General features: G+C 45.2%; 1 protein-coding gene across 8 annotated transcripts in view; it reads right to left on the reverse strand.

Annotated features, from left to right (window-relative positions):
* Positions 1-19,142, reverse strand: part of frem1a (Fras1 related extracellular matrix 1a) — a 337,163-nt gene that overhangs the window by 236,070 nt on the left and 81,951 nt on the right. For all 8 annotated transcript variants that reach the window (XM_067983690.1, XM_067983689.1, XM_067983688.1 and 5 more), the window contains exon 9: positions 18,431-18,775. In XM_067983690.1, the coding sequence (XP_067839791.1) occupies positions 18,431-18,775 (345 nt within the window). The remainder of the gene's footprint in view (positions 1-18,430; positions 18,776-19,142) is intronic.

A 19,142-nucleotide genomic window follows, 5' to 3' on the forward strand; every position in this document is an offset into this window, starting at 1 on the left:
AATTGGCCCTCCTCCAATTGGGTATTTTTACTTTAGAGTAGTCCATGACCTTTTCATCATCTCCCCATAGGACAACCCTCTCATCCCAGGAATTAATCTAGTGAACCTTCGTTGCACCGCTCCTAAGGCAAGTACATCCTTCCTTAGATAAGGAGACCAAAACTGTACGCAGTACCCCAGGTGAGGACTCACTAAAGCCCTGCACAATTGTCGTAAGACTTCCTTACTCTTGTATTCCAACCCTCTTGCAATAAAGGCCAACATGCCATTTGCTTTCCTAATTGCGTGCTATACCTGTATGCTAACTCTGAGTTTCTTGTACCGGGACACTCAAGTTTCTCTGGACACCAACATTTAATAGTTTCTCACCATTTAAAAAAGATTCTGTTTTTCTATTCGTCCCACCAAAGTGAATAACCTCACATTTCCCCACATTGTTCTCCATTTGCCACCTTCTTGCCCACTCACTTAACCTGTCTGTGTCCCTTTGCGGACTCTTTGTGTCCTCCTCACAGTTTACTTTCCCACCTAGCTTTGTATCGTCAGCAAACTTGGATACATTACATTCGGTCCCTTCAACCATGTCATTAATATAGATTGTAAATAGCTGAGGTCCAAGCACCGATCCTTGCGGCACCCCACTAGTTACAGCTGTGCAGAGGGTGCAGAAGAGATTTACTGGAATGGTGCCAGGGTTGAGGAACTTCAATTATGTGGAGAGAATGGAGAAGCTGAGAACCTTCTCCTTCGAACAAAGAAGGTAAAGAGGAGATTTGATGGACGTGTTCAAAACCGTGAACGGTTTTGACAGAATAAACGAGAAGAAACTGTTTCCAGTGGCAGACGGGTCAGTAACCAAATGACACAGATTTAAGGTGATTGGCGAAAGGGCCAGGGGCAACATGGGGAAACATTTTTTTATGCAGCGAGTTGTAATGGTCTGGAATGCACTACCTGAAAAAGATTTAAATGTAACTTTCAAAAGGGAATTGGATGAATGCTTGAAGGGAAAAAGTTTACAGGGCTATGGGGAAAGAGCAGGGGAATGGGATTAATTTGATAGCTTTTTCACAGAGCCGGCATAGGCACGATGGGCTGAATGGCCTTCTCCTGTGCTGTACCTGCTATGATACTATGAGGTGTGTAGACAGAGTTTGGAATGCAGGATGGTTTTCGGATTGGAACCAGCAGTGACAGATGCAGTAAATCTGGGCCTGTCGACAGGTGCCCCGATGCCACTATCCACCGGTATTCTGCGTCAGTATATCCCTCCCTTTGTCCAAAGTTAAAATGCAAAGAAAAGGTTAAAGCCTCACAGCAAACATCAGAAATTGTAGTTGTTGTGAGGAGAAAATGGTACACGCAAAAGGCTGCGGGTTTCTTTTGTTTTCAGTGGATTATTTCTTTAAGAAGCCTGTGTTTGGTTTCAGAGCCCACAACTTGAAGCACTTTTTCAAACTGCAATGTTAACCCCTTCTGTGTAAGAATGTTACAAAGATTTGGTTTAACTATGAAAGTTAACTTTTTCTTCAGCAATATTCAGTATTTTTTGTAGTCATTTGGAAAGGCGCCTAAAGAAAGAAGATGTAATTTTGCTGTTCTGTGTTGTGTTAGTTTAAGATATTGAATCCTTCTGTTTTTGGGCCTGAATTAAATTAGAGTTATTGAGGTTAACTAACCTATCAAATTTTATTATGACCACAGTAGGATTCTGGTTATTGTAAATTATGTGAACAATCTCTAGACATGAGATTATCATGATAATTTTGAAAAGATAAAATGGACTCAGGCACAATATTTCGGAGGAAAAAAAAAGGTCCAAGAAGAGTTGAAGTAAAATAGTAAGAAAAAAAGTAATATGTTGATAATCAAGTTGGGAACTTATAACCTATGTTTTAAGGGGAAATGATTTTTAGCTTATTGGACAGTAAGCTTCCTGCAGGGCTCAAGAATGAGATGAAATGGTAATATAATAGGATGTGTAAAATTGGATGAGAGAAATTGATTGAGGATATAAGATAGAAACAGGAAAATCGCACCACTAAATGGGGTCTAAAGTCATCACCCTAGGTGATCATGCGTGAATTTCAGGAACCAAATTAAAGGGGTTAGGGAAAGATGTGTGAGTACATCCATGAGTAACATAAATCACCTGGGCATGATTCACCAAATGGTATCAATCTGGTATCAATGTACAATCTAGTGAAAGTCAGGAAGGTGTAGTTAAGAATAGTTAATTGATAGCTTTCTCTTGGAGATGGTTGTGTCCTTGCCTATAATGAAGAGTGGAAAAAAAATGCTTTCGGTAGCCTGGCCACTACCCGAGACATTGGGACCAACCAGGGGGAGATAAGCAAAGACCTCCAGACACATTTCAACTTTCGATAAGATAACCAGAAAGCAGGAATGGCTTGTAGCTGATGTCACATTTGGCATGATCTTGGGATTCTGCTGTGCGTGCAAATGTGAGGCAACTAGCATGTGGAATGCATGATGAAGATGCACTGAAGAACGGGTCTCAGACATGCTCAGTTACACTGACAACACCATCACGAGACAAATCATACTATTTTGTCCTTGTACAAGGCCTTGGTCAGGCTTCATTTACGAACTTACGAACAATGACAGACAGGAAAAGGTCCTCTGGTCCATCCAGCCTGTGGGTGATATGCAGGCTTTGGAAAGGGCTGCTATATTAATTCCCAGCTTAAAGCATCTTGGTTATCAAGATGGGCTAGAAGAGCTGGGACTCTACACTTAATAGAGAAGCGGAAACTTAGGGGTGATCTGATTGAGGTTTATAAGATGACAAAAGGATGGATTGCATTCCAGTTGACAGTTTGTTCCAATTAAATGCATTAGGGAGGATCAGGAGTCATAATTTTAAGATGTACAAGGCAAGATCCACGTTAGATGTTAGGAGGTGGTCCTTTTCCCAGAGAATAGTTGACCTCTGGAACAGACTGCCGGCTCGTGCGGTGGATGCCGATTCACTGAATTCCATCAATTCCATCTGGCTGGAGCGGAGATCACCGCGTACAAAAGGTAGGTAATGTAATGCATTGAATTCAGAGCCAGAGTGATCTCTGGACTAATTTCAATCGCCAAAGGGGTCGAAGAGGAATTTCACAGATTTTTTTTCCCCCAAATTGACCTGGGTTTTTAAATCTGGTTTTTCGCCTCTCCCAGAAGATCACATGGTGTGGGGTGGGGAGTATATAGAATCATAGAAGGTTACAGCACGGAAGGAGGACATTCGGCCCATCAAGTCCGCACCGGCTCCATGAATGAGCAATCCAGCTAGTCCCACTGCCCCGCCCTATCCCCGTTGGCCTGCACAATATTTTCCTTTCAAGTACTTATCCAGTTCCCTTTTGAAGGCCACGATTGAATCTGCCTCTACCACCCCCTCAGGCAGTGCGTTCCAGATCATAACCACTCACAGTTTTTCCTCATGTCACCTTAAATCTATGTCCTCTGGTTCTTGACCCTTCCGCCAAGGGGAACAGTTTCTCACTATCCACTCTGTCATGATTTTGAAAACCTCCAACAAATCTTCTCTCAACCTTCTCTGCTCCAAGGAGAACAAACGCAGTCTCTATATATTGTGTTACATAAGGTATCACGATTGCGTGGGACAGGCTGGATGGACCAAAGGGTCTTTTCCTGTATAACAATGCTCATAAGTTCGTAAATGGTTAATGTGACACAGGAGAGTGCAAAAAGCTTTTAATCAAGCTTTTAATCACATGCTCCATAGAGAAACCGACTTTGTAATGAAATAATCAGAATAGAGTTAAACACTCAGGTATCCATCAGAGGAATGGAAATTCAAGAAGAGAAAGACATAAAATTGGAAATTCCAAGATTCAAGGTGAACTCCCAAAATTGAAATTAAGATTATATATGACATGGATAATGTAAAAGAGTACTGGAGGATCTTTTCATAGAATCAAAGAATCTTGGAAAGGTTACAACATGGAAGGAGGCCATTCGGCCCATGGAGTCCATGCCGGTTCTATGCAGGAGCAATCCAGTTAGTCCTACTCTCCCGCTCCATCCCCGAGCCCGACAATTTTTTTCCTTTCAAGTACTTATCCAGCGCCCTTTTGAAGGCCATGATTGAATCTGCCTCCACCACCCCCTCGGGCAGTGCATTCCAGATCCTAACCACTCGATGTGTAAAAAAGTTTTTCCTCATGTCACCTTTGGTTCTTTTGCCAATCACCTTAAATCTATGTCCTCTGGTTCTTGACCCTTCCGCCAATGGGAACAATTTATCTCTATCTACTCTGCTAGACCCTTCATGATTTAGAATACCTCTATCAAATCTCCTCGCAACCATCTCTATTCAAAGGAGAACAACCCCAGCATCTCCAGTCTATCCACGTAACCAAAGTCCCTCATCCCTGGAATCATTCTAGTAAATCTCTTCTGCACCCTCTCTAAGGCCTTCGCAGCTTTCCTGAAGTGCATTGCCCAGAACTGGACACAACACTCCAGTTGTGGTCGAACCACTGTTTTATAAAGGTTCATCATGACTTCTATACTTTTGTACTCTATGCCTCTATTTATAAACCCCTTTTAGAGTTGCGCCCTCTAGTTTATATTGCCTCTCCTCGTTCTTCCTACCGAAATGTATCACTTAGCATTTTTCTGCCTTAAATTTCATCTGCCACGTGTCCGCCCATTCCTCCAACCTGTATGTCCTCTTGAAGTCTATCACTATTCTCTTCACTGTTTACTACCCTTCCAAGTTTTGTGTCATCTGCAAATTTTGAAATTGTACCCTGTACTCCCAAGTCCAAGTCATTAATATATATCAGGAAAAGCAGAGGTCCCAGCACTGACCCCTGGGGAACACCACTGTACACCTCCCTCCAGTCTGAAAAACAACCATGAACCACTACTCTGTTTCCTGTCCCGTAGCCAATTCTGTATCCATGTTCCTGCTGCCCCCTTTATTCCATGGGCCACAATCTTGATGATAAGCCAACCATGCGGCACTTTATCAAAAGCCTTTTGAAAGTCCATATACACCACATCAACTGCATTGCCCTCATCTACCCTCTCTGTTACCTCATCAAAAAACTCTATCGGGTTAGTTAAACACGATTTGCCTTCAGCAAATCTGTGCTGACTTTCCCTAATCAATCCACCCTCGTCCAAGTGACTGTTAATTCTTTCCTCACCACTGAGGTTAAACTGACTGGCCTGTAGTTGCTGGGTTTATCCTTACACCCTTTTTTGAACAAGGGTGTAACATTTGCAATTCTCCAGTCCTCTGGCACCACCCCTGTATCTACTGATGTTTGGAAGATTATGGCCAGGACCTCCGCAATTTTCACCCTTTCTTCCCTTAGCAACCGAGGATGCATCCCATCCGGACCGGGTGATTTATCTACTTTAAATACAGCTAGCCTTTCAAGTACCTCTTCTTTATCAATTTTTAGCCCATCCAGTATCTCAATTATATCTTCCTTTACTGAGACTCTGGCAGCATCTTCTTCCTTGGTAAAGACTGATGTAAAATACTCATTTAGATCTCCTTTATGGTCTCTAATCGGCCCCACCCCTCCTCTTACTACCCGTTTACTGTTTACATGCCTGTAGGAGACTTTTGAATTCCCTTTTATGTTGGCCGCCAGTCTATTCTCATACTCTCTCTTTGCCCCTCTTATTTACTTTTTCACTTCCCCTCTGAACTTTCTATATTCTGCCTGGTTCTCACTTGTGTTATCAACCTGACATCTGTCTTATGCCCCTTTTTTCCATTTCATCTTATTCACTATCTCTTTTGTCATCCAGGGAGCTCTGGCTTTAGTTGCCCTACCTTTCTCCCTCGTGGGAATGTGCCTAGACTGTACCTGAATCATCTCCTCTTTAATGGCCGCCCACTGTTTAATTACAGTTTTCCCTGCTAATCTTTGATTCCAATTTACCCGGGCCAGATCTGTTCTTATCCCACTGAAATTGGCTCTCCTCCAATTGAGTATTTTTACTTTAGAGTGGTCCGTGACCTTTTCCATAGCTATTCTAAACCTTATGATACTATGATCACTGCTCCCTAAATGCCCCCCCGCTGACACTTGCTCCACTTGGCCCACCTCATTCCCTAGAACCAAGCCCAGCAATGCCTCCTTCCTCATTGGGCCAGAAACGTACTGGTTGAGAAAGTTATCCTGAACACATTTCAAAAATTCCTCCCCCTCTTTGCCTCTTATATTATTATTGTTATCCCAGTCTATATTAGGATATTGAAGTCTCCAGTTATCACTACTGTATAGTTCTTGCACCTCTCTGGAATTTACCTGAAAATTTGCTCCTCTATCTCCTTCCCACCAGTTGGTGACCTATAGAATACACCCAGTAGTGTAATGGCGCCTGTATTATTTCTTAATTCTAACCAAATAGATTCTGTCCTTGACCCCTCAAGGGCATGCTCTCTCTCCAGCACTGTAATATTCTCCTTAATCAATACTGCCACCCACCCCCCCCTCCTTTCTTTCCTTCCCTATCTTTCCTGAACACCTTGTATCCAGGAATATTTAGTATCCAATCCTGCCCTTTTTTGAGCCAGGTCTCCGTTATCACCCAGGTGGCTATTTGCACCTGCAACTCACCAACCTTATATGCCACGCTTCGTGCAATTACACACATGCACTCCTAACCTATCTTAGGTCTTCTCGTATTCTCTCTTAGTCTGATCCCATCGAATACTGTACCATTTCTTACTCTAGTGCTATCTGTCTCTCCCAATCCTTTGTGCACCTTATTTCTCCTTTTTAATGCTACATCCTGGTGCCCATCCACCTGCTCACAACATTCAAGAAGCATTTGGATGAGCACTTGAAATGCCATAGCATACAAGGCTACGGACCAAATGCTGGAATATGGGATTAGAGTAGACAGGGTTGATGGCCTTCGCGGACACGATGGGCCGAAGGGCCTCTATCCGTGCTGTATGACTCTATGACTCTATGACTCTAAGTCTATCATGTGCTACTTTATCAAATGCCTTTTAAAAGTCTATATACACAACATCAACTGCACTACCCTCATCAACCCTCTCCATTACTTCATCAAAGAACTCAATCAAGTTAGTCAAACGCGCTTTTCCTTTAACAAATTCGTGCTGACTTTCAATTATTAGCCTATATTTTTCTAAGTGCCAATTCATTTTGTCCCAGATTATTGTCTCGAAGAGCTTCCCCACCACCAACGTTAGGCTGACTGGCCTGTAATTGCTGGGTTTATCCCTCTCCCCTTTTTGAACAGGGGTGAAACATTTGCAATCCTCCAGTCCTCCGGCACCGTCCCCATATTTAAGGAGGATTGGAAGATTGTGGCCAGAGCTTCCACAATTTCCATCCTTACTTCCCTCAGTAACCTAGGATGCATCCCATCTGGACCGGATGACTTTTCCACTTTGAGTGCTGCCAATCTTTTAAGAACTTCCTCTTTATCTATTTTCATCCTAGCCAATATCGCTACTACCTCCTCCTTTACTGCTAAATGTCAGCATCCTGTTTCCAGTGAAGACGGCTGCAAAGTAATGGTGGCCATGAAACTACTGGATTGTCGTAAAAACCCATCTGGTTCACTAATGTCCTTTGGGGAAGGAAACCTGCCGTCCTTACCCGGTCTGGCCCAGATGTGACTCCAAACCCACAGCAATGTGGTTGATTCTTAATCGCCCCCTGAAATGGCCAAGCAAGCCACTCAGTTGTACAATCTCGCAACGAAAAGTCATATTAGGAATAAAACCGGACGGACCACCCGGCATCGGACCACTAGGCACCGGACACGACAAAGGCAAACCAAGCCCAGTCGACCCTGCAAAGTCCTCCTCACTAACATCTGGGGACTTGTGCCAAAATTGGGAGAGCTGGCCCACAGACTAGTCAAGCAATACTCACAGAATCATACCTTTCAGCCAATGCCGCAGGCTCTTCCATCACCATCCCTGGGTATGTCCTGTCCCACATGCAGTACAGAGATGGCGGTACAGTGGTATAGAGACAGGAGGGAGTGGCCCTGGGAGTCCTCAACATTGACTCCAGACCCCATGAAATCTCATGGCATCAGGTCAAACATGGGCAAGGAAACCTCCTGCTGATGACCACCGACTGCTCTCCCTCAGCTGATGAATCAGTCCTCCTCCATGTTGAGCACCACTTGGGAGGAAGCACTGAGGGCAGCAAGGGCTCAGAATGTACCCTGGGTGGGGGACTTTAATATCTATCACCAAGAGTGGCTCGGTAGCACCACTACTGACCAAGCTGGCCGAGTCCTAAAGGACACAGCTGCCAGACTGGGCCTGCGGCAGGTGGTGAACGAACCAACACGAGGTAAAAGCGGACTTGACCTCATCCTCACCAATCTACCTGTCGCAGACGCATCTGTCCATGATAGTAATGATAGGAGTGACCGCCGCACCGTCCTCGTGGAGACAAAGTCCTGTCTTCGCACTGAGGACACCATCCAATGTGTTGTGTGGCACTATCACCATGCTAAATGGGATACATTCAGAACAGATCCAACAGCTCAAAACTGGGCATCCATGAGGCGCTGTGGGCCATCAGCAGCAACAGATTTGTATTCCAGCACAATCTGTAACCTCATGGCCCGGCATATTCCTCACTCTACCATTACCAACAAGCCAGGGGATCAACCCTGGTTCAATGAGGAGTGTAGAAGAGCATGCCAGGAGCAGCACCAAAAATGAGGTGCCAACTGGTGAAGCTACAACACAGGACTACATGCATGCTAAACAGCGGAAGCAACATGCAATAGACAGAGTTAAGCAATTCCACAACCAATGGATCAGATCAAAGCTCTGCAGTCCTGCCACATCCAGTCGTGAATGGTGGTGGACAATTAAACAACTAACAGGAGGAGGAGGCTCTGTAAACATCCCCACCCTCAATGATGGTGGAGTCCAGCATGTGAGTGCAAAAAACAAGGCTGAAGTATTTGCAGCCATCTTCAGCCAGAAGTGCCGAGTGGATGATCCATCTCGGCCTCCTCCCATTATCCCCACCATCACAGAAGCCACTCTTCAGTCAATTCGATTCACTCCACGTGATATCAAGAAACGGCTGAGTGCACTGGATACAACAAAGGCTATGGGCCCCGACAACATCCCAGCTGTAGTGCTGCAGAATTGTGCTCCAGAACTAGCCGCGCCTCTAGCCAAACTGATCCAGTACAGCTACAACACTGGCATCCACCCGACAATGTGGAAAATTGCCCAGGTATGTCCTGTCCACAAAAAGCAGGATAAATCCAATCCGGCCAATTACCGCCCCATCAGTCTACTCTCAATCATCAGCAAAGTGATGGAAGGTGTCGTCGACAGCGCGATCAAGCGGCACTTACTCACCAATAACCTGCTCACCGATGCTCAGTTTGGGTTCCGCCAGGACCACCCAGCTCCAGACCTTATTACAGCCTTGGTCCAAACATGGACAAAAGAGCTGAATTCCAGAGGTGAGGTGAGAGTGACTGCACTTGACATCAAGGCAGCATTTGACCGAGTGTGGCACCAAGGAGCCCTCGTAAAATTGAAGTCAATGGGAATCAGGGGGAAAACTCTTCAGTGGCTAGAGTCATACATAGCACAAAGGAAGATGGTAGTGGTTAGGAACATAGGAACAGGAGTAGGCCATTCAGCCCCTCGTGCCTGCTCCGCCATTTGATAAGATCATGGCTGATCTGTGATCTAACTCCATATACCCACCTTTGGCCCATATCCTTTAAAGCTTTGGTTGCCAAAAAGCTATCTATCTCAGATTTAAATTTAGCAATTGAGCTAGTATCAATTGCCGTTTGCGGAAAAGAGTTCCAAACTTCTACCATCCTTTGTGTGTAGAAATGTTTTCTAATCTCACTCCTGAAAGGTCTGGCTCTAATTTTTAGACTGTGCCTCCTACTCCGAGAATCCCCAATCCTGGGGATTTGTCACTCTTTAGTGCTATTATTTTCTTCATTACTGTTGCTTTACTTATATTAATTTTATCGAGTCCCTGTCCCCGATTCAATATTAGTTTTCTTGGGATTTCCGGCATGCTATCCTCTTTATCTACTGTAAATACTGACGCAAAGTAATCGTTCAACATGTCCGCCATTTCCCCATTGTCAATGACAATTTCCCCACTTTCAGTTTTTAAGGGGCCAACACTGCTCCTGACCACCCTCTTTTTCCTAATGTAACTATAAAAATTCTTCGTATTGGTTTTGATATCCCTTGCAAGTTTCTTTTCATACTCTATTTTTGTAGCTCTTACTATCTGTTTTGTGCCCTTTGCTGATCTTTGTATCTTTCCCATTCGCCAGGATCTGTGCCATTTTTTGCCTTTTTGTATGCCCTTTCCTTATGTCTTATACTGTCCCTTACCTCTTCGAGTTCTTGCCCCTCAGGCGTATAAACCGATTCTGTATCACGTTAAATGTTTCTTTAAACATTTCCCACTGATCATCAGTCGTTTTACCCATTAACAGATTTGCCCAGTTTACTGTGGACAGTCTCTGTCTCATCCCATTGAAGTCGGCCTTACCCAAGTCTAGAATCTCAGCAGCTGACTCAATTTTTTCCCTTTCAAACACTGCCTTGAACTCGATCATGTTATTGGAGGCCAATCATCTCAGCCCCAGGACATTGCTGCAGGAGTTCCTCAGGGCAGTGTCCTAGGCCCAACCATCTTCAGCTGCTTCATCAATGACCTTCCGACCATCGTAAGGTCAGAAATGGGGATGTTCGCTGATGATTGCACAGTGTTCCGTTCCATTCACAACCCCTCAGATAATGAAACAGCCAGTGCCGACATGCAGCAAGACCTGGACAACTTCCAGGCTTGGGCTCATAAGTGGCAAGTAACATTCGCGCCAGACAAGTGCCAGGCAATGACCATCTCCAACAAGAGAGAGTCTAACCACCTCCCCTTGACATTCATTGGCATTACCATCGCCGAATCCCCTACTATCAACATCCTGGGGGTCACCATTGACCAGAAACTTAACTGGACCAGCCACATAAATACTGTGGCTACAAGAGCAGGTCAGAGGCTGGGTATTCTGCGGCGAGTGACTCACCTCCTGACTCCCCAAAGCCTTTCCACCTTCTACAAGGCACAAGTCAGGAGTGTGATGGAATACTCTCCACTTGCCTGGATGAGTGCAGCTCCAACAACACTCATGAAGGTCAACACCATCCAGGATAAAGCAGCCCGCTTGATTGGCACCCCATCCTCCACCTTAAACATTCACTCCCTTCACTACCGGCACACAGTGGCTGCAGTGTGCACCATCCACAGGATGCACTGCAGCAACTCGCCAAGGCTTCTTCGACAGCACCTCCCAAACCCGCGACCTCTACCACCTAGAAGGACAAGAGCAGCAGGTACATGGGAACAACACCACCTGCACGTTCCCCTCCAAGTCACACACCATCCCGACTTGGAAATATATCACCGTTCCTTCATCGTCGCTGGGTCAAAATCCTGGAACTCCCTTCCTAACAGCACTGTGGGAGAACCTTTACCTCACGGACTGCAGCGGTTCAAGAAGGCGGCTCACCACCACCTTCTCAAGGGCAATTAGGGATGGGCAATAAATGCCGGCCTCGCCAACGACGCCCACATCCCATGAATGAATTTTTAAAAATTAAGAAACAACCCAACTTTCGCATATATTATCAGTTATGTTTTCCATATAGGATTAAATTGTTCCTGATTTAAAAATTCCAAATGTAAAATTCAACCTTTATTTTCTGTTTTTCCATGGTAAATTTAACTTCCAACTTGTTGCAAAATATAATTTTACTGCGTATTCGTCAGAAGAGAAGATTAAGGGATGATTTGATAGAGGTATTTAAAACTATTCAGGGATGGGACAGAGTCAATAGAAACAATCTATTTCCAGTAATTGAGGAGTCTGGAACAAGAGGACAAGATATAATATTAAATGTAAGAGATTTGGGCCAGAGAGTAGATGGAACATTTTTACACACAGGGTTGTGAGGCTGTGGAATGCAAGACCAGAGATAGTGATTGAAGCAGAAACCATGTCAACATCTACAAAAATGGTTCGATAGGAGGTTGCAGCGATATGCTCGCACATGGGATTAGAACTACAGCTCAGGTGGTCGATAAACACCAACGTGGAGTGCTTGGGCCAAGTGAACTGTATCTGTGTTAGAATCAAGGAAAACCCAAAGATGTTTTATAAATACATAAAGAGCAAGAGGATAACTAAGGAAAGAGTAGGGCCTATTAGAGGCCAAAAGGTAACCTATATGTGGAGGCAGAAGATGAATGAATTCCTAATGAATACTTTGCATCTGTCTTCACAAAAGAGAGGGACAATGCAGAGATTGTGGTTAAGGAGGAGGAGTGTGAAATATTGGATGAGATAAACATAGTGAGAGAGGAAGTATTAATGGGATTAGCACTTTTGAAAGTAGATAAATCGCCAGGCCCGGATGAAATGTATCCCAGGCTGTTAAGAGAAGCAAGGGAGGAAATAGCAGAGGCTCTGACCATCATTTCCAATCTTCTCTGGCAACAGGCATGGTGCTAAAGGATTGGAGAACTGCTAACGTTGTACTGTTGTTTAAAAAGGGAGTAAAGGGTAGACCGAGTAATTACAGGCCAGTCAGTCTAACCTCGGTGGTGGGCAATTTATTGGAATCAATTCTGAGGGACAGGATAAATCGTCATTTAGAAAGGCACGGAGTAATCAAGGACTGTCAGCATTGATTTGTTAAGGGAAGGTCGTGTCTAACTAATTTGATTTAAATTTTTGAGGAGGTAACAAGGAGGGTCGGTGAGGGAAATGTGTTTGATGCAGCCCACATGGATTTTAGCAAGGTTTTTGACAAGGTCCCACATGGCAGACTGGTCAGAAAATTGAAGCACATGGGCTCCAAGGGAAAGTGGGAAGTCGGATTCAAAATTGGCTCAGTGGCAGGAAGCAAAGGGTAATGGTTGACGGGTGTTTTTGTGACTGGAAGGCTGTTTCCAGTGGGGTTCCGCAGGGCTCAGTACAAAGTCCCTTGCTTTTTGTGATATATATTAATGATTTAGACCTAAATGTAAGGGGCAGGATTAAGAAATTTGCAGATGATACAAAAAATTGGCCATGTGGTTGGTAGTGAGGAGGAAAGCTGTAGACTGCAGGAAGATATCAATGGACTGGTCAGGTGGGCAGAAAAATGGCAAATGGAATTCAATGCGGAGAAGTGTGAGGTAATGCATTTAGGGAGGGCAAACAAGGCAAGGGAATACACAATAAATGGGAGGATACTGAGAGTTGTACAGGAATAGAGGGACCTTGGAGTGCATGTCCACAGAATCCTGAAGGTAGCAGGACAGGTAGATAAGTTGGTTAAAAAGACATACGGGATACTTTCCTTTATTAGCCGAGGCATAGAATATAAGAGCAGGGAGGTTATGCTAGAACTGTATAAAACACGAGTTAGGCTACAGCTTGAGTTTTATTTTAATTCGTTCATGGGATGTGGGCATCTCTGGCAAGGCCGGCATTTATTGCCCATCCCTAATTGCCCTTGAGAAGGTGGTGGTGAGCCGCCTTCTTGAACCGCTGCAGTCCGTCTGGTGAAGGTTCTCCCACAGTGCTGTTAGGAAGGGAGTTCCAGGATTTTGACCCAGTGACAATGAAGGAACGGCGATATATTTCCAAGTCGGGATGGTGTGTGACTTGGAGGGGAACGTGCAGGTGGTGTTGTTCCCATGTACCTGCTGCTCTTGTCCTTCTAGGTGGTAGAGGTCGCGGGTTTGGGAGGTGCTGTCGAAGAAGCCTTGGCGAGTTGCTGCAGTGCATCCTGTGGATGGTACACACTGCAGCCACAGTGCGCCGGTGGTGAAGGGAGTGAATGTTTAAGGTGGTGGATGGGGTGCCAATCAAGCGGGCTGCTTTGTCCTGGATGGTGTCGATCTTCTTGAGTGTTGTTGCACTCATCCAGGCAAGTGGAGAGTATTCCATCACACTCCTGACTTGTGCCTTGTAGAAAGTGGAAAGGCTTTGGGGAGTCAGGAGTTGAGTCACTTGCCGCAGAATACCCAGCCTCTGGCCTGCTCTTGGAGCCACAGTATTTATATGGCTGGTCCAGTTAAGTTTCTGGTCAATGGTGACCCCCAGGATGTTGATGGTGGGGGATTTGGCGATGGTAATGCCGTTGAATGTCAAGGGGAGGAGGTTAGATTCTCTCTTGTTGGAGATGGTCATTGCCTGGCACTTGTCTGGCGCGAATGTTACTTGCCACTTATCAGCCCAAGCCTGGATGTTGTCCAGGTCTTGCTGCATGCGGGCTCAGACCGCTTCATTATCTGAGGGGTTGAAAATGGAACTGAACACTGTGCAATCATCAGCGAACATCCCCATTTCTGACCTTATGATGGAGGGAAGGTCATTGATGAAGCAGCTGAAGATGGTTGGGCCTAGGACACTGCCTTGAGGAACTCCTGCAGCAATGTCCTGGGGCTGAGATGATTGGCCACCAACAACCACTACCATCTTCCTTTGTGCTAGGTATGACTCCAGCCATTGGAGAGTTTTCCCCCTGATTCCCATTGACTTCAATTTTACTGGGGCTCCTTGGTGCCACACTTGGTCAAATGCTGCCTTGATGTCAAGGGCAGTCACTCTCACCTCACCTCTGGAATTCAGCTCTTTTGTCCATGTTTGGACCAAGGCTGTAATGAGGTCTGGAGCCGAATGGTCCTGGCGGAACCCGAACAGAGCATCGGTTAGCAGGTTATTGGTGAGTAAGTGCCGCTTGATAGCACTGTCGACGACACCTTCCATCTCTTTGCTGATGATTGAGAGTAGACTGATGGGGCGGTAATTGGCCGGATTGGATTTGTCCTGCTTTTTGTGGACAGGACATACCTGGGCAATTTTCCACATTGTCCGGCAGATGCCAGTGTTGTAGCTGTACTGGAACAGCTTGGCTTGAGGCGCAGCTAGTTCTGGAGCACAAGTCTTCAGCACTACAGCCGGGATGTTGTCGGGGCCCATAGCCTTTGTTGTATCCAGTGCACTCAGCCATTTCTTGATATCACGTGGAGTGAATCGAATTGGCTGAAGACTGGCTTCTGTGATAGTGGGGAAAACTGGAGGCGGCCGAGATGTATCATCCACTCGGCACTTCTGGCTGAAGATGGTTGCAAACGCTTCAGCCTTGTCTTTTGCACTCATCTGCTGGATTCCGCCATTGTTGAGGATGGGGATGTTTACAGAGCCTCCTCCTCCTGTTAGTTGTTTAATTGTCCACCACCATTCACGACTGGATGTGGCAGGACTGCAGAGCTTTGATCTGATCCATTGATTGTAGAATCGCTTAGCTCTGTCTATAGCATGTTTCTTTTGCTGTTTAGCATGCATGTAGTCCTGAGTTGTAGCTTCACCAGGTTGGCACCTCATTTTTAGGTACGCCTGGTGCTGCTCCTGGCTTGCTCTTCTACACTCCTCATTGAACCAGGGTTGATCCCCTGGCTTGTTGGTAATGGTAGAGTGAGGAATATGCCGGGCTATGAGCTTACAGATTGTGCTGGAATACAATTCTGCTGCTGCTGATGGCCCACAGCGCCTCATGTTTTGAGCTGCTAGATCTGTTCTGAATCTATCCCATTTAGCACGGTGGTAGTGCCACACAACACGTTGGATGGTGTCCTCAGTGCGAAGACTGGAGTTCATCTCCACGAGGACTGTGCGTTGGTCACTCCTACCAATACTGTCATGGGCAGATGCATCTGCGACAGGTAGATTGGTGAGGACGAGGTGAACACAGTTTTCCCCTCGTGTTGGTTCACTCACCACCTGCCGCAGGCATACAATTCTGGTCACCACATTACAGGAAAGATGTGATTGCACTGGAGAGGGTACAGAGGAGATTTACGATGTTGCCAGGACTGGAGAATTTTAGCTATGAGGAAAGATTGGATAGGCTGGGGTTGTTTTCTTTGGAACAGAGGAGGCTGAGGGGTGATTTAATTGAGGTATATAAAATTATGAGGGGCCTAGATAGAGTGGATAGGAAGGATCTATTTCCCTTCGCAGTGACCAGGGGGCATAGATTTAAAATAATTGGTAGAAGGATTAGAGGGGAGCTGAGGAGAGATTTTTTCACCCAGAGGGTGGTGGGGGTCTAGAACTCACTGCCTGAAAGGGTGGGAGAGGCAGAAACCCTCAACTCATTTAAAAAGTACTTGGATGTGCACTTGAAGTGCCGTAACCTACAGGGCTATTGTCCAAGTGCTGGAAAGTGGGATTAAGCTGGATAGCTCTTTTTCCATCGGCACGGACATGATGGGCCGAATGACCACCTTCTGTGCCGTAACTTTCTACGATTCTATACTGTTCATTACACCATCTTCTTCAGTCATGTGCTCCCAATTGCACCCTCTTAATACTTGCTTAGTCAATCACACTACCTGTAACTACACTACAGGCAGGAGGGCCAGAAATTCAGGTGCGCCTATCTTTGAGCACATGGCGGGACGGGGGCGCGCAGGGATAAATTCTACTCCTGAATGGTGAGGCCTGAGGCGCCCCCAATATTGGACCTGGGACCCCATTTCCGTGGAGCCAGCAAGCAGCAAGAGCATCAGGCAGCTTGTTGGTGAAGCACAATGGAAGATCGAGCCGCTGCTGACATTGCAGCAGCCCTCGGGTAAATGAGGGAAAGGGTGTGACCGGAAAGGGGCGGGTGACCGGGAAAGTGGGGGGCAACCTGGATCAGGTTGGGAGATAGCGGCGATTAAGGGGGTTGCCGGGGGGGTGGGGGGGGGGGGGCGGGACGGGAATCGGCGGCAATTGGAGTCGAGCAGCGTTGATCAGGGCAGGAGTGTGCTCCTCCCGACTCCACATTCAGGTAAGTATATTTCAAAAACTTACTTTGTTGGTTGGGGCCTAACAGGCGGTCCCTTTACAATTTTAAATACCTTAAAAATCTTGCAGTGGGTGCCTTAAATTGGCGTTACACCCCTTATTAGATGTCAAAATATCAAGTAGCGCATTTCCGGCTCGCAATGAACGTGCGTTTCCTGCCATATTGGAGGCTTAGGAGGGCGTTTGTCACCTGAGAAATGGCCACTGTGCAGCCAAATTTCTAGGCCACAACTCCTTTCTGGGCTGGTCTCTTTACTGATCATTCCATCTCATGAGATGCAATTGTGAGGTACTCCATCACTCAAGCAAGAGCCTTCACATCCTTTCACTCCTGAGACAAAAGTTCAGGTCAAACAAAACTGATGGAATGAAAGTTCTCTCTGTTAGCAGCAAGGGTCCTAGTTCCCATTGGGCTGCACCACAAAACTGCCCCTAATTGACAATTAAATTAGCAGTCTTGGTCAGAGAGTTACATCTGTGAGCGCAATGGTCAATGGGGCAGAAATTGCTGGAACAGCGCTCACCGTTGTTCGTGGCGAAATGGAGGAGCAAGTTCCGACGTTCGCACATGCTCAGTGAAACACGGTAATCTGGAACTTGCTCCTACTATTTCGCCGCAATATGACAGCTTTGAATTAAAGGTGTATTGCACGCTGCAATCAGGGAAATCATTGAAAAAGCGCCAAATTGCTCGTCTGCCTAGCTGGAAAGTAACGAATATCGTCACAAAGCAGGTACGCTTAAAAACACCAGGTTTAAACTAAGTTTTAACAGTGTGGTAAGTCTTAATGACTGCCAAACTAAAAATTAACTTTTAAAAATGTGGAGACTCATTATTTTAGTCTCAACTAAATTGGAGTCTCAACTATTTTAATAGTTTTTGGTCATAAAAAAATGTTCTGAAATTAAAAAATTAATTTTTTTTTTACTTTTCAATTCTGTCTCTTTTATTTCATTCAATTATTTCTTACCCTCTCTTTTTTCACTGTATATAATTATTTTTACAATTATTTTAATGTTGTACCTTTCATTTCCTGGTTTTCATGCTGGAAGCCTGCAGAAACAGTAAACGCAGCTTGTCAAAAATGCAGCGATCTGCTTTGTCGAGGGGACAGTGTGATCCTCTCGCTTCTCCCAGTGTCCTAGCTGCGCTTGAACTGATGCTGGGCTCTTCTTTGCTTCCTATTGAACCACGGTAAGTTAGCAGGTTAGTGTAAAACTATGGAGCGGCGAGCAATTTTGGTTCACCACTCCGAGCAATCTCTGCCCCCATGTGAGTATAAAACAGGTTCACCATTTTTAACTTGGATCAATTTTTTGCTAACCAAAGAACATGTACCCCTGAGAGCAACAAGGATGGCTGGTGTGGGAACTGGCAATATCACACTTGTGAAATAGGGGTTGCACCTTGAAGACTGGGATTTAGGGATATTGTTGGACAGAGTAAAAGGACCAATACTGAAAGCCTGAAAACAGGAAAGTGTTCCATTCCATATCACCGACACCTATTAAAAAATACCTGTTAGTTCAGGAGCTATTCTTTTCCTAATTTCTCCAGCTTGCGGGGATTTGATGATTTTGAAGAGGATGTAATCATCACTTGAGTCCATGTCTGAGGCCTGAAGCATAAACTTCTCAATCAGAATTTCTTGGTCCTCACACAGTTCAAAGATAACATTATTGATAAGGAAGGGAGGGCTGTCATCTTTAGGCAGGATGTTGATGGGGAATTTGTGCCGGGTACTATGATGACCATCAAAAATTCTGAAGACGATGAAATCGTTTGTGGTGTCGCTATCGTCATGATGGTATCGAACGACACCAGCCTTGATGTCATTGACTGTAAACATAAAACCCTTTCCACCTGCAAATTACATAAATGACACCAGTTAGTGAATCGATTGTTGAATTGCTGTCCGACATTAATCAAAGGGGATTAGTGCATCACAAAACTCTGCATTCACTGAATGGGATTAACGACTGAAACCCATTTTCAGCAAGTTAGTAAAGGTAGCAAGCACTATCAAATTCAGAGTAGATGTTAAGTTTTAATCTGTACGAATGGCAACATCTATAATTTTCATTGCAGCCACCTAGTACAATGTGTCAGTGACGTCCACATAGTTTAAAAAGAGAGAAAGAGATAGACCGAGTAATTATAGGCCAGTCTGTCTAACCTCGGTGGTGGGCAAATTATTGGAATCGATTCTGAGGGACAGCATAAATTGTCA

The sequence above is a fragment of the Heptranchias perlo genome, chromosome 4, assembly GCF_035084215.1.
Source record: "Heptranchias perlo isolate sHepPer1 chromosome 4, sHepPer1.hap1, whole genome shotgun sequence".
Taxonomy (NCBI): Eukaryota; Metazoa; Chordata; class Chondrichthyes; order Hexanchiformes; family Hexanchidae; genus Heptranchias; species Heptranchias perlo.